The sequence below is a fragment of the Manis pentadactyla genome, chromosome 5, assembly GCF_030020395.1.
Source record: "Manis pentadactyla isolate mManPen7 chromosome 5, mManPen7.hap1, whole genome shotgun sequence".
Taxonomy (NCBI): Eukaryota; Metazoa; Chordata; class Mammalia; order Pholidota; family Manidae; genus Manis; species Manis pentadactyla.
In genome coordinates, this window is record NC_080023.1 from 88,740,877 (window position 1) to 88,757,874 (window position 16,998).

At 37.2% G+C, this 16,998-nt stretch overlaps 1 protein-coding gene across 1 annotated transcript in view; it reads left to right on the forward strand.

Moving 5' to 3' along the window:
* Positions 1-16,998, forward strand: part of ARHGEF38 (Rho guanine nucleotide exchange factor 38) — a 125,655-nt gene that overhangs the window by 88,052 nt on the left and 20,605 nt on the right. The window contains exons 6-9 of the mRNA XM_036911769.2: positions 44-243; positions 3,391-3,524; positions 8,866-8,970; positions 10,713-10,835. Coding sequence (XP_036767664.2) covers positions 44-243; positions 3,391-3,524; positions 8,866-8,970; positions 10,713-10,835 — 562 coding nt within the window. The remainder of the gene's footprint in view (positions 1-43; positions 244-3,390; positions 3,525-8,865; positions 8,971-10,712; positions 10,836-16,998) is intronic.

The window sequence follows — 16,998 nt, forward strand, 5'->3', positions numbered from 1 at the left end:
AGATAAATATTTGCAAAACTGATATTATTTACCTCTACTGTAGAGGCAAACCAAACTTACTGGACATGGGCTCCTTGATGATCAAACCAATTCAGCGTGTGATGAAATACCCACTATTATTGTGTGAACTTCGAAATTCCACCCCTCCCTCTCATCCAGACTTTAGAACACTGGAGGATGCCTTTGCTGCGGTGAAAGACATTAACGTAAATATTAATGAACTGAAAAGACGGAAAGATTTAGGTAAGAAGAGATATGATGAGTTGAACGTTTCCAAGATTGGAGTCTTCTGTTTATGCTTCTGAAAATTGGAATGTCTAAGCAGTTACAGCAGTTGCAGTGAACATGATCATTTGATTTCTGGGGTTAAAGGCTAGGGAGGAAAGTGGGATTTCTCCTTGCCTGCTGATTTCAGGAGAAGATCATGAGGTCAAAAAAATGACAATTTATTATCAAGCAGCCCTAAACTCACCCTCTTTTGACCACCACATATCTGATGACATATCGGGGGCTGACGATCCCTGTCGTATTGATTGCTCCTGTCATCAGCAGTGTGAGGGGCAGGAAGGAGACATGGCATGGCATGTAAGGTAGCTGGCAGGGTGGGAAGCCTGAGTCCGGAGCAGTGGGAAGGGGCAGATCCAGGTGAGGGGCCCATCACGTTCGTCTGGTTCTGGCCCACCAAGAGTGGAGATGTTTTGTTAATAATTGCTCCACAGAAGGAAGCAAATATATTTCTTTCTCAAATTAACAAATTATTGATAAGCATTTGTTAGCTGAGATGTAAAATTCATGTCTAAAGTAGGATGGAAATTTCAAAACAGGAGGCACCATTACATGGTTCCTACCAACCCAGATGTCACAATGCCTCAGAAATGGTGTGGGCCCTCCCTCAGTGTGACTTGTGTCCACGAGTGCTTAATTGGCTTTGTACTTCCAGCATTAAATCTCAATTCAACATTAAAGCGATGATAGGACTTTGGAGATAATTCATCTAACCATTTCATTTATTTTTATGGTTCTTATTTTCTAATTTTTTATTTCAGAAAATGGTATGTATTTGTATTAATTAATTAAAATTATGAAGGGCATAGAGTAAAAAATGAAAGCTGTAGAGTAGAAGACACCATAAACAAAATGGAAAGACAGCCCACAGATAAAGGATTACTATCTGGAATATAAAATTACTGATACTAATAATAACATTCTAATACAAAAAAAAAGATTAGTAATAAAAGTAAGCAATTAACAGAAAGACCAATGTTTTTAAATGTTAAGTTTCACCAATACTCAGGGCAATGCACATTAAAATCACAGTGACATACCATTTGCAACCTATCATATTGGCAAAGATATTTTTAATGGATACTGTCAAGTGCTAAATGTCCATCTGCAGGTGAGAATGTAAATTGGAATCACCACACTGGAGAACAATTTGACAATGTCCAGCAAAGCTGAAGGTACATACATCCGAGACCCAGAAAATCAATTTCTAGATATTTGACAAATTTTCGCCCATTTCATCATAGAGAGGTACACTAGTAACTAGCATTGTTTGTAAGAAAAAAAAAGAAAAGAAAATGGCCTACATATTTATTCCATAATTGGTAAACTCTATTCCATACTATGATACCATAAGAACATAGAAATTAATTAAGGTACATATATCAGTTGGATGAATCTTATCTTAAAAACAGTGTTGAGTTTTTTAAAAAGTAAATTAGTGATAGGAGAATATAAGTATTATGGTATCACTTTTATAAAGACTGAAAACACTCAAAATAATAATTGTATGACACACATACATGGTAAAGGCATAAAGATAGATACAGATATAATAAACCCCATCATTTAGGATCATAATTCCCTTTAGGGATCAAATACGGGGATTAGAGAAGCTTCAAATGTTATGTGATTTTTTTAAATAAAAAGATTGGAAACAAGGAAAAATGTTAAAATTTGACAAAACTGGGAGATGGGCAATAGTTGTTACATTATTCTTTTTACTTTTTTGTTTGTTTGCTTATATTATTTCAATGTTTTAGAGAGGAAAAATTTTCTACTCCCATAATTTCAGTATGCAGAGATAACATTTTAAGTGTTCTTCAGACTTTCTAATTTTTAAAATTTTTCTTTCTTCTCTCTCATGCTCTCTTCTCCTTTCCTTCCTTCCAGCAACATATGTGTACTACAGTTTCCTGGATTTTTAAAAAATCGTATGTCATGAATATTCTTCCAGTTAATATGGTCTTCTTTTTAATAGTTCCATAATTTTCCATTTATGAGTGTGTCATAATTTATTAGACCATTCCTCATGGATAAACTTTTAGATTGTTTCTAACATTTTGCTATTAGAAAAAAATGCAATAGCAAACAAAAATGTCCTATGCTTGATTATGGGAAGCCGATTTCTCTACATGGACTTCCTGGTCATATACTATGAATATTTCCATGTTTATAAGATTCTGCTAAACTATTCTCTACAAAAACTTTGTTGGTTTAAGAATAATTGCCCATCTCTCCACACCCTTACCAAAATTGAATGTTAAGAATATTTAACATTTTGAACAACGTGATAAGTGAAAATGATTTTAAAGATAAAGTAAAGCTCAGAGAGATGATTCAACTTACCTAAAGTGTCTGAGCTAGTGAACAGCCACTCTAGGATCTGAAGTCCCCCTTGGATATAGTTGTCTTTGCATTAGGTAGGCCTTGGTGCTTCATTCTAGAGACCTCAGATAAAAAAAAAATGAGCATCTGAGAAGAGAGAAAGAGCTTTTTTTCCAGTATCAGAGGTTTCTTTAATGTGGGAGTGTCTTGCCTGAGGGTTTCTGCCCCAGGCAAGTTCACTATGGATTCGGTGAGACAGAAGTGACAATGAAACATTCTTTATACCTGGCTTTATTCTCAAGGTGGTAGGTCGAGCACTAGAATCATGTCTGCATCCAGCAGTCTGCAGACTCCTAATACACCTCTGTCTCTGCCTCTGCCTAGAGCACTGGGAAGAGCTCTTTACATAGTGACTCAGTCAATAAATGCTTATTGCCTACGAGTGTGGAAGCGTTCTTACATCATTGAGTAGTTTAGGGTCAGGTGATGATCTCTGGGAAGATCCTGAGGGCGTGGGAAGTTCCAGTTTCCCCACAGGGTGGTAAATGAAACTTGGGCTTTAAGGAGCTCAAGCCCTTTGACAGCTGAGTTTCTGATGGTCAGAGGCTAGCTGGAGCTCCAGCTGGGCAGTGGGGTTGAAGCATATTGGATCTGCAACAGAGGGCCCGGAATCAGATCGATTTTTATCTTAAATACAAAGATTGATCTTGAATATTTTGGATGAAACACACTTTCTATGCCGTGCAGATTCAGGTTTGTTATTGCATCCTTCTATTTCAGTTCTAAAGTACAAGAAGAATGATGAGGATGAATCACTTAAAGATAAATTGTCTAAACTAAATATTCACTCAATTAGCAAGAAATCCAAAAGAGTGACAAATCATCTAAAGATTCTGACCAGAGGAGAATCACAGGTAATTATTCTTCTTGGGCCTCATAAGTTTCCTGGTGCACATGAATGCTGATATTTTTGTGAGGATTTGTTTTGTTGTCAGAGCTGTTTCTAGAATACTGAGAATCAAGGTAATTGTCTGACACTGTTTATTTCACTCTCTCCTTTGTGGGAAATGGAGGGGAGGCGGTTTTGACAGTATCAGCTATGGTGCTTCCATTCAGGAAATAGAAAGGGGGAGATAAGGACCTGAGGATGGGGCTCAACAGGGACTTCCCCAGGAGCCTGACTCTCACCATCAACTGGCACAGAAGCTCACCCAAGGCAACGCTCTCCATTCATCCCTATCTTATTTCTGCTTTTTAAAAATTTTGCTTCCTTTAGGGCTCCCTTGGTGTTCCTCTTATCTTTATTTTACCTATTTAAAAAAAGTGTTAAGGTGCCTAACAGTGATTTCTTTCTCCCCTTTCTCCCTGTCCCCTGTGGGGATTGTTTTTATACTGTAATTATATTATGTGGGAATTGTTTATGTCAGCTGTTTAGCCTGTTTTGAATCACTTGCATCTGGGTGAGAGTAACCTAACAAGTTTGCTGTAAGACAGACTTCAGGGTTCCACCTGGTTCAAGGGTGGAACGTAGAAGCCTGTATTTTTACAAAAACTCCCGGTGTTTTGGAGCTAAATGACCTTGAAGTAAGTGACCGATGGAACATACTTTGAGAATCACAAGGTAGCAGGTTCATGGTCTGGAGGTATTAATACAGTGGGCTTCTAACCAAAAGTAGGCAGGACAGTTCTTAAGACACTGGACAGTACCTTTTTTTCTTCTCTTTTGCCTGATTTCATCCCTTATTATGTTAGCATCTCTAGCTGAGGTTTTTAATTTTAACCAGAGGCAACTGTAAGGTGGTTCAGCACCAGTTTCAGATAGTTCATCCTCTTCTACCTTATTCTTCAGCTGCTGTGGACTTTCTTCCTTTTTCTATTAAGTCTTTTCAGCTTTCTGACCACTAAGCTAGAAGAGGCCTCTTCCTCCCTGAATACCTAACAAACTTACTGAGTGTGTCCCAATTTTGACACTGTTCATATTTGCAGGAGTCAGCACAGGGCAGAAATTAAGTAATAGTCTTTGCAGTCATCCAGATCTGGGTTTGAACCTCACTTCTGCCACTTAATAAATATTTGTCTTTGGACACCTAAGTTAAATTTACTGTAACTGTCTTGTCAATGAGTTTCAGCCCAGACCCCTCTGCCCACACAGCCATCCTCTGGGCCTCTGTCCTCTGCTTTGCTCTCCTGCAGCCTTGCAGCTGTGCCACCTTGTCACTCAGAGCACTGGGTTGGGTGGAGCTCTTTATATAGAGTCAATAACAACTTATTGCCCACCCATGTGTAGTGAGCTAGCTGACCAGGGCCAGGTGAGAATCCTGGCCACAGGAACCTTCACTTTATTCACAGTAACCATCTGTAAATTGGAAATTATACTAGGGCCTAATACATGGAGTGTTGTGAAGATATATATATATATATCTAGCTCTCAATATATAGTGATTATCACCATCATCATCATTTTATATCATTACTTGTATTGTGATTTACCTTTTAATGTGCAGACTTATTTCCCATGTGGACATAACTCAATGCATAGTATATTAATCAGATCTCTTACTTTCTGCATTTTATGATGTTTTGACATCTTAAAAAAGACTGTTGGCTGAGGAGAGATGCCCCTCCCAGAGCTAGCCTGTTCTTAGACAAGGGCTCAGCCGGGATCATTTCTGTCATTCAAACTAACCAATCCCTTGTTGTACCCCCACCCACCTCTTTATCTAACTCACACACCTAGCAGTGTCCCTCTGCCCTAAATCATACCAGAAAACCAGAGAACACCCCTGTAGCCCAAAACCCAAGGGAATTATTCGACTAGGCCAATTCTAAACTGTTTACCCTATCTTAGTTGTTTTCTTGTTTACCCACAAAAAAAACCTTCAATAAAGGCTCTGGCCTAAACTTTCTCCTTGTTCCTATCATCTGACCAGAACCTATTGATTCCTGTGTGGTACAGAATGATCCCCTCTCTAGGACTTGTAAGTATAATAAACTTCCAAGACTTCTCATTTCCACCTGTGTCTGCACTGCCTTTAAAAACCATACCATAGCCAATATGGACATTCTTAGAACACAGGGCTTCTGTCAATATGAAACTTACTTCTTTATATTCTTCTAGGAGCTCACTGGGTCCATTTGTCTTGCCTGAGGGTTTCAGCCCCAAGCAAGTTCACTATGGATTCCGTGAGACTGAGAAATGACAACAGAACATTCTTGGGGTAAAAGGTTTATACCTGGCTTTATTCTCATGGTGGTAGGTCAAGCACTAGAATCAAGTCAGCCTCCCGCAGTCTGCAGGTCCATAATCCACCTTTAACTGCCTCCACCCAGAGCACTGGGCAGAAGTCTTTACATAGTGACTCAGTCAATAATAGCATATTGCCTACAGGTGTAGGAGCAGTAGCCTAGCAGTAGGCCAGTTACATCATCAAGTAGTGTAGGGTCAGGTGAGGATCCTGGCCATAGGAATTTCCATTTTCTTCACACCATTGCATAAAGGAAGCAACTCCCAGCCCCTGCTCTCAATGTGGAACTGTGACGTAGTATGTTTGGTGAATGATGGTGGGTGGTCATAGATCAGAGAGAGGAAAATCAAAACATTTCAACTAAAGACAACAGTAATTAAACTGAATTGGGAATACATTTGAAAGAATGTATGTGTAAATGTCATGCAAACAATTCCCCTACTCTTTGGGATGTTGCTTATGACTCAGGACAATTCTACTGAGGAATAACAGCCAGGTTTTAATTCTGGGGAGGCTTTTTTAGAAGCTGTTACATTCTTTAACATTTATCATCAGCTTATGATATTTTCAATTGTGAACTGAAAGTGAATTGTAGTTAGTGGCTAGAAGGGATATTAATTAGATTTTCCCCTTAATCTTTTGAGAGGATGTCCTGTCAGCAATGAAGCATTTCACTGTTAATCAGAAAATCAGCTGCATAGGCTGGACTGCAGAAGAGATAAATCTCAAATCAATCAATTTTGTACTTGTCAGCAGCTCAAGTGAAATATTTAGTGGAGTTAGGGCATAAAAGTATTACCCAAGAGGAAGATTCCATTCAATTCATCACACATGCATTGAACTATTATGTACTAGACCCTGTGTTAGAGATTCAGAAAGAGGTTGTTAATTCAGACTACTTTGGTTTGAATACTGATCCTACCTATTAACTTGGGTAGGTTTCCTTAACTTTCTATATTAATTAGGGCAAAGGCCAAGCTTCTGTCACAAAGAGATTCCAAACATAGTAGCTTCAGTCAGATACTCATTTACTTCTCTCTTTTTTATAGTCCTCAGATGTGAGAGACAGGCTCTTCTGCACAATCTCCTTGAGCAACGCAATTCTCCCCAGTTGTGTGCTGTGTTTTTCCCCAAACACATTGTCTTCATCTATCTGACTGAAGCTGGGTCACTGCCATGTCTTCATTCAAGTCCTAAGGACAATTACGAGGCCAAGATTCGGAAATGAAACACATCACTTTTGCTTATATCCTATTTGCCCAAACCCAGTTACAAGGGCAGAACCAACTGCCAGGGGGTCCAGAGGGCAGTCTCTAGAAAGGCAGCTATGTCTTTGACTTACACTAGAGATGTGGGTTCTATCAGTGCAGGATGACGGGGGAACGTTAACAATCTGCCACACCTCCCCAGACTTCCTTTTCTTCATCTCTAAAATGGGATTAATTGTGGCACCTACCCCATAGGATTATATAAGAATTAAAATGAGAAATGGAAGACAGGTTTTAACACAGTCTGGAACATGATTAGTGTTTCATGAATGTTAGCTATTATTATTATTAAGACAAAAATACTTAATCTCAAATGCTTGCAATCCATCAGTGGAAAGAATCACCTAAATAATTAACTAGTGTTGTGAGAGCACCTAAGAGGGAGCAATTAATTTTCTACAGTGGAGAGAATAGGAATTTGAGGGAGGATTCATAGAACCAGTGACAGTTGAATAAGTCCTTAAAATAACAATAAACAGGATTTTTAAATGCAGAAAAGAGCAGCATATTCCAGCAAAATAAGGCAGCATAAGAAGGGCTTGGCTATAAAGAAGAACTGGGCAATATTTCTCATAGTGTGATCCTTGAACCTCTCTCTCACTTTAGAATCCTCTGGGTCTCAGCCAAGATACATAAAATAAAATAGCTGCTGATGGATCCTTGAAAACTACTTTAAAAAATCTGAAATCTGTCCCAGCATATTGTTATGTACATCAAACTGAGTTAAGGCATAAAGATCCCAAGGCAGAGGGTGTTGAATCTTTTGTGGATTACAAAGAACTATGCTACCTATTTAATCAACAGCTTTCTAGATAAACAATATTAAGGGGTTTAAAAATAAAATGTCACCATTTTCTATGCATTCATTTCGAAGGTCAGCCATCTTAAATTAACAAATATATGACCCAAGAGCAGCTATGGTTATTACCAAGCTGAAGAATACACACTATATTCCTTAAAATATTTGCATGTTCACACAGATTTTGCAGGTGTGAGGCTGATTCTGATTTTCTTCTGTAGACATTTTAATTGTCAAGAAAAACTCCTCACCATTAGTAGCGATAGTAAGTGTGGGTTCCTAGAAATTGCCACAAGCATATAAAAAGCATATTTTCCTGAATGCTAACAGGTACTTGTAAGATAACAAAAAATCCTCAGCACATGTGACCACTATCTTAACTCTGCTGAGTTTTCCTAACAGAAGGACTATTTTTGCTAAAATCACATATCATCTTTGAAATCTGAATTGATAAAGCATTACCCCATTTCTCCAGCCAAGAACCTAAGACTATTTTCTAAATAACCACTGTGAAGTAAAGTGGGATGAGTCATATCAGCAAAACAATAAATTCCAGTTAATAGATCAAATTTTTATTTAATTTTAATTTTATTTTTATTAATTATTTTGTAAACCCACTCATGTAATATTATTTAAGAGTATATGCATAATATATGCCATTAAAAACTGTTGAGAAAAGTGTTACATCCTACAGCTACCATGACATAGGTGAAGCTATGTGAAAACTGAATGCAAATTAAGCTACTGCAATTGAGCATCAATTGTGCTGTGTTGTGTCCTGGTCCACAGAAAGTGCTGTATTAATATAGTCAACATATTCTGAAAAGTTTTCATCTTAATGAGATATTTTTGTAATGTGGTGGGGCAATACAGTTCATGTGTTTTTTTTTAAATGCCAGATTCACTTGAGTTATGAAAATAGATAATTTCATCTGTTTTTTAGGTGAAAGACAATACCTTCAATAGAGAAGAAAAGCTATTTAGATCTTTAGAAAAGACTGTGAGACATTGTGTGAAGAACATATCATTCTGTCTTCAACACATACAGGTAGGTGAGACACAACGTTTTCAATATTTCTACAAGGCATTCAATGTCTCTGGTTGTCATGAAGAGTAAATATGTGAATGTTCATTCATTTCCATGATGACACCCACTGTACTGAGTTTGGAAGGCTGCAAACTGCTGCTGAAGGAAGCCAATAGAAACATTTAGGTTTTGTTCTTCATTCTTTTACCTGCTCCATCCTTCCCCAAATCCAAATCACCAGACGGTGGAGCATTTGCTTATATAATTGTCCCATGGAGCTGGACCATCAAGATGCTTTCTCCATAATAAAGATGAGTTTATTAATGGAAGGTGGAAGATTTCTCTATTTATTTGTTTGATTATAACAACAGAATTCTTTCCAGTCCCTAAAACAACACACTTGCAAATTTAAAAGAAGGACTTAAAGAAAAAAGAATAGGGAGACATGAAGTGAAATTAGAGAAGTTAAAAAGCAAGAAGTGCATAAAATAAAAGCTATGAAAAACAAAAAAACCTATATATGGGTCTCAACTTTACCTATAGGTTACCCAGCAACCAAACCAGAAAAGTCACACAATCCTAAAACAAACCAAGCACCTCGATTTATTTTTATCACCAGTGCTTCATAATGTTCCTCTGACAGTGCTGAATGAAATTCATAGGTGATTCAACTTAGGCAGGGAGGTGTGTAGAAAAAAAATCAATATAAACGAAAATAAATTCTCACAAAATAATAGCTACGCTATGTAAATGGCCCCACACAACTATACTGGAAGACAAAACACCCCCACAAATTTCCAATCCCCCAAGAGATTTTCCTACCCTCATTGAGAACCACTGACTTAAAACAAAAGGAGCACAATACATGATTCTATTCAGTAGAAAGAACAATCAGAAGTTTCTTCTAATGTATCTCATAAAAAAAGATACAGTGTCCTTAACATCCTGACAATGGTCATGACTATGAGACATAGAAAGTCAGTAGAATTATATGCAAGTCAGGTAATAGTGGCCCTCTTCCCATTTTCCAGTTTTTCTCTTGCATATGTGTTTTTGGAAACAGATGTCTGAATGCTTAAATATCGCACCAATATCGCACCAACAGAGGACTGAGTTGACAGGTACAATGATTTGGAGACAAGGCTTTGTAACCAACAAGCTACATTCTTTTCTTACTTATTAACTGATGCAAAACCTTATTTTACAATCAGGTTTGCTAATCTCTTCCTAAAGTGCTGCCTTTTGTGAAAAGAAAACAGAAACCATTATAACAGCGGGAGGGCAGTGGAAACCTTGTCCTTGATAGACATTTCAAGGAGTAAATACCTCTAGGAAACATCTACAGCAAGTCTTCTATTTCCACTAATTGATTCAATAAAAATGTAAGCATCTTCTCCTCAAGAGAACAATAAGTTCACTAAGGAAAACTGAAGACATAGATCAAAGTGGAGTGCTTTTTTAAAATAAGGGATCTGTAAGAATTAAATACTGAAGAAGCACCAGTGAGGAAACTTAAGATGGACTCCACTTAATAAAAGGGGGTAATACAGAGCAGGGGATGGGTAAGGAAATTATTACAATTGATTGATACAAGCAACCTGACACAGAGTATTTATAAAATACTTTTTCTTTTCTTCATTTTTTTCTTTTTATCTCTCAGTGTTAGAGGAGGATTATGAGGATGAAGCGTACCTTTGGGATATGTTTAAGCATACTGACTTTCAGAACTTTGCCTGTTTTGTGACTCTGTTCTTGGGTTTCAGGACGCCCTGCCCATAGCTCTGCAGAGTGTAATGGAACTGCAGAAGATTTCACGCAACAAAGATGAGCAGGAGAAAGGCTTTTCAGAGGCCCCAACTAATGTTCCAAATCCCTGTGATGACTTTGTAAGTTATTTATATTCACAAATAAATGCAAAATTTAAAAGCAGGGTTAAAAGAAAGCTGTTTTTCATTTATTTTCCTGGGGTGAGAAATAAAACATGCATTAAAGTAAATACTACTGTCAAAATTAGATTTAAACAGATTTATTTTATCATTAAAATTTTTTAAGTGGATTAGTGAGACTATTACTACAATCAAAATTTAAGAAGATCTCAGACCATGTTTCTACGGGTAATCAGAGTCCATGCAGCTTTTAAAATCACCATTTAGTTAAAGTTGGTTCTGTGGTAAAATACTTGATAAAATATTTGATTTCTAAGAGTTCTGTAAAATATACAGAATCATAAAACATAGCTTGGGAATCATAAAAACATGTTTGAGCCAAGAAAATAGTTGGGTGGTGTGGGTAAAATTGCAGTATTTCCAGAATCTCTCACCTGGCCTTAATGCATCCCCATATCAATAGGCATTTCCAAGGAGTGGAGAGAAGTAGTCCACCTCCGTATCAATAGGTAATTATGTTGGGGAGCAAGGGCATATCTGGACCAGAGAGATTGGGTGGGGTCTTTGCAGCCAGATAAAGAGAGACACAGGTGAGCAGAAGTGGACAACTGCTTGTAAGCAATAAACAGGTTTCTCTGACTTTATTTCTCCCTTTGACTGATTTCAGTTTCAAAGGTAATTTGCCCCAGGCTGGGAACTATTTCCCCTGGAGTTACAGGTGGTACATTAGTGTGAGTAATACTAAATACTAAATTTAATTCAACATATTATATTCCATGTATCCTTATTTCATAGTACTATTTCACCTGTTATATAGAAGATAGAATAGACTCCAGCATCTTGAAAATACTTGAAAGTGGCTTTTTTGTGTTGGCATTACTGGCATTTTGGGTCAGATAAATCATTTACTTGCCCTTATATCAGAGGGCGTTTAGCATTCCTGGCCTGCTAGGCTCTATATCTCAGTTATGTCCCCTCACCATTTCAAGTCATGATGTCCAATGAATATCCACGCATATATCTGAATCCTAGGAATTGATACAGCCCTTCCCCTACTCTCTCCTATAGAAAAAAAATACAGAGATGCACTTTGCTTTCCTGACACTGGGGAATGGAAAGTCAGGATGACATTTGAACTAAGATGATAGATTAGATGAGAGAAAGAAGTTTTTATGACATGCTTTAAATGGAAAAAGTGCGGCTAGTTCTTCATGCATTTTTCTGGGCTTAACTACAGAGAGCACATTTTAGAAATGTCCTTAAGGATTTGCTCTTCAATTGAATTCCAATTCATTAATTAAGTTGATAAATATTTATTGAGCACCATGTAAGAACATGGTATACAGCTTGTCCCTCATCAAGCATGTTCCAGAATTTGATGGAAAGGAGAAAGGTGTCCTTCCCTGCCTTGCATAAAAAACCACAAAATGATAAATTGATATAGATTAAAATAATTACCAGAAAGCTTAATATAAAAATAAGTTCTTTATGAAGAAAGTATACAGGACTTAAAAAATATTACTAAGAACTCAAAAATCTATTTAAAGGCAGAGCAGTTGTCATTATCTAACCATGAGAGATACTTATTTAGACACTTTATATAGAACAAAACATTAAAATAAAATCTGGTTCTTATTTGTTCAAACCATAATTCCTATGCACCAGTGAATTAGTTTATGTCTGTGGATCATAAGATGGATATATATATATATATATACACATATTTATATTGAAATTCTATTGTAGTAAGATTACCTGTAGAGTCCAGGCAAGTCACAAACACAGTAATTTATCCTAGAATAGTAAAGAGATTCTTTGCTTAGTCAAAGGACTCATTAAATTGTCTGCAGGTGTACATTGATTATTTTATAAGCTAGACATCGAATTTAAGCTGTATAGGCTATTGCTGGTGGCAATAAAAGATTGGTTTCCCCTGTCTTCTAGATTTCCCATGAGTTCAGACAAAGTTACCAGAGGCTGTTTAAGTTAATTAATACAAACTGATGTTTAGATGCTGATTCCCTAGGACATCTTTTGGGGTACAAAAGAGAAACCTACTTCCAAATTACCACAACATAATCATGTAACCTGAGCATATATGATAAAGGGTAAAGTTGGGCAGTCAGAAAACATAGGATACTAATGCACTTCAGATCATAAGGGGAGGAAGGAGAAATAAAAGAAATTAAATTCAGGTGTTGGCATGGGGGTTGGGCATTAATATGAGTTTATTTTCAATGACTCAGACCTAAAAAAGTAACAATTTAAGATACCGAATCAGTATCAGCTTATTCCTGCAATGTATTTAAAGAGGAAGCAGTAACTCCATTGTCATTTTTATCACAGGAGCAAAATACCTGCAATAATGAGGTATTATCTGTATAGAACATATAATTCCACCACCAGAAATGAGCTACCAGGGTAGCCAGGGAATTGGGGCAGATACGGGAGAAATAAGATACAGTCTTTTCTAAGTCACTCTCTCCCTTTTATTGCCTGCAAAAGGAAGGGATGACATGGTGAATCATTGGCACAGTCTTTTTTTTTCTTAATTAATTTTATTATTTTGGTGTCATTAATATACAATTACATGAAGAACATTATGTTTACTAGGCTCCCCTGTTCACCAAGTCCCCCCCACATACCCATTCAGAGTCACTGTCCATCAGCATAGTAAGATGCTGTAAAATCACTACTTGTCTTTGTGTTGCACAGCCCTCCCCATGCCCTCCCCACACTATACATGCTAATCGTAATGCCCCCTTTCTTTTTCCCCACCCTTGTCCCTCCCTTCCCACCCATCCTCCCCAGTCCCTTTCCCTTTGGTAACTATTAGTCCATTCATGGGTTCTGTGATTCTGCTGCTGTTTTGTTCCTTCAGTTTTCCTTTGTTCTTATACTCCACATATGAGTGAAGTCATTTGGTACTTGTCTTTCTCTGCCTGGCTTATTTCACTGAGCATAATACCCTCTAGCTCCATCCATGTTATTGCAAATGGTAGGATCTGTTTTTTTCTTATGGCTGAGTAATAATTCCATTGTGTATATGTACCACATCTTCTTTATCCATTCATCTACTGATGGACATTTAGGTTGCTTCCATATCTTAGCTATTGTAAATAGTGCAGTGGTAAACATAGGGGTGCATCTGTCTTTTTCAAACTGGAGTGCTGCATTCTTAGGGTAAATTCCTAGAAGTGGAATTCCTGGGTCAAATGGTAAGTCTATTTTGAGCATTTTGAGGAACCTCCATACTGCTTTCCACAATGGTTGAACTAATTTACATTCCCACCAGCAGTGTAGGAGGGTTCCCCTTTCTCCACAACCTCACCAACATTTGTTGTTGTTTGTCTTTTTGATGATGGTGATCCTTACTGGTGTGAGGTGATATCTCATTGTGGTTTTAATTTGCATTTCTCTGATGACAAGCTATGTGGAGCATCTTTTCATGTGTCTGTTGGCCTTCTGAATTTCTTCTTTAGAGAACTGTCTATTCAGGTCCTCTGCCCATTTTGTAATTGGATTATTTGCTTTTTGTTTGTGGAGGTGCATGAGCTCTTTATATATTTTGGATGTCAACCCCTTATCGGATCTGTCATTTAAGAATATATTCTCCCATACTGTAGGGTACCTTTTTGTTCTATTGATGGTATCCTTTGCTGTACAGAAGCTTTTAGCTTGATAAAGTCCCACTTGTTCATTTTTGCTTTTGTTTCCCTTGCCCAGGGAGATATGTTCATGAAGAAGTCACTCATGTTTATGTCTATGAGATTTTTCCTATATTTTTTTCTAAGAGTTTTATGGTTTCATGACTTACATTCAGGTCCTTGATCCATTTCTAATTTACTTTTGTGTATGGGGTTAGACAGTGATCCAGTTTCATTCTCTTACATCTAGCTGTCCAGTTTTGCCAGCACCATCTATTGAAGAGACTGTCATTTCCCCATTGTATGTCCATGGCTCCTTTATCATATATTAATCGACCATATATGTTTGGGTTAATGTCTGGCATCTCTATTCTGTTCCACTGGTCTGTGGCTCTGTTCTTGTGCCAGTAACAAATTGTCTTGATTACTGTGGCTTTGTACTAGAGATTGAAGTTGGGGAGCAAGATCCCCCCACTTTATTCTTCCTTCTCAGGATTGCTTTGGCTATTTGGGGTCTTTGGTGTTTCCATATGAATTTTTGAACTATTTGTTCCAGTTCATTGAAGAATGCTGTTGGTAATTTGATAGGGATTGCATCGAATCTGTATATTGCTTTGGGCAGGATGGCCATTTTGACAATATTAATTCTTCCTAGCCAGGAGCATGGGATGAGTTTCCATTTGTTAGTGTCCTCTTTAATTTCTCTTAAGAGTGTCTTATAGTTTTCAGGGTATAGGTCTTTCACTTCCTTGGTTAGGTTTATTCCTAGGTATTTTATTCTTTTTGATGCTATTGTAAATGGAATTGTTTTCCTGATTTCTCTTTCTATTAGTTCATTGTTAGTGTATAGGAAAACCACAGATTTCTGTGTGTTAATTTCGTATCCTTGAACTTTGCTGAATTCCGATATTAGTTCTAGTAGTTTTGGAGTGGAATCTTTAGGGATTTTTATGTACAATATCATGTCATCTGCAAATAGTGACAGTTTAACTTCTTCTTTACCAATCTGGATTCCTTGTATTTCTTTGTTTGGTCTGATTGCCGTGGCTAGGACCTCCAGTACTATGTTGAATAACAGTGGGGAGAGTGGGCATCCCTGTCTTGTTCCCGATTTCAAAGGAAAAGCTTTCAGCTTCTTGCGGTACAGTATGATGTTAGCTTTGGGTTTATCATATATGGCCTTTATTATGTTGAGGTACTTGCCCTCTATGCCCATTTTGTTGAGAGTTTTTATCATGAATGGATATTGAATTTTGTCAGCATCTATGGAGATGATCATGTGGTTTTTATTTTTCTTTTTGTTGATGTGGTGGATGACGTTGATTGATTTTCGAATGTTGTACCATCCTTGCATCCCTGGGATGAATCCCACTTGGTCGTGGTGTATGATCCTTTTGATGTATTTTTGAATTCGGTTTGCTAATATTTTGTTGAGTATTTTTGCATATACGTTCATCAGGGATATTGGTCTGTAGTTTTCTTTTTTGGTGGGGTCTTTGCCTGGTTTTGATATTAGGGTGATGTTGGCTTCATAGAATGAGTTTGGGAGTATTCCCTTCTCCTCTATTTTTTGGAAAACTTTAAGGAGAATGGGTATTATGTCTTCTCTGTATGTCTGATAAAATTCCGAGGTAAATCCATCTGGCCCAGGGGTTTTGTTTTTGTGTAGTTTTTTGATTACCGCTTCAATTTCATTGATGGTAATTGGTCTGTTTAGATTTTCTGTTTCTTTCTGAGTCAGTCTTGGAAGGTTGTACTTTTCTAGGAAGTTGTCCATTTCTCCTAGGTTTTCCAGCTTGTTGGCATATAGGTTTTCATAGTACACTCTAATAATTATTTGTATTTCTGTGGGGTCCGCGTGATTTTTTCTTTCTCGTTTCTGATTCTGTTGATGTGTGTTGACTCTCTTTTACTCTTGGTAAGTCTGGCTAGAGGCTTATCTATTTTGTTCATTTTCTCGAAGAACCAGCTCTTGGTTTCATTGATTTTTTTCTATTGTTTTATTCTTTTCAATTTTATTTATTTCTTCTTTGATCTTTATTATGTCCCGCTGTCTGCTGACCTTAGGCCTCATTTGTTCTTCTTTTTCCAATTTTGATAGTTGTGACATTAGACTATTAATTTGGGATCGTTCTTCCTTCTTTAAATTTGCCTGGATTGCTATATACTTTCCTCTTAAGACTGCTTTTGCTGCGTCCCACAGAAGTTGGGGCTTTGTGTTGTTGTTGTCATTTGTTTCCATATATTGCTGGATCTCCATTTTAATTTGGTCATTGATCCATTGATTATTTAGGAGCATGTTGTTAAGCCTCCATATGTTTGTGAGCCTTTTTGCTTTCTTTGTACAATTTATTTCTAGTTTTATACCTTTGTGGTCTGAAAAGTTGGTTGGTAGGATTTCAATCTTTTGGAATTTACTGAGGTTCTTTTTGTGGCCTAGTATGTGGTCTATTCTGGAGAATGTTCCATGTGCACTTGAGAAGAATGTGTGTCCTGTTGCTTTTGGATGTAGAGTT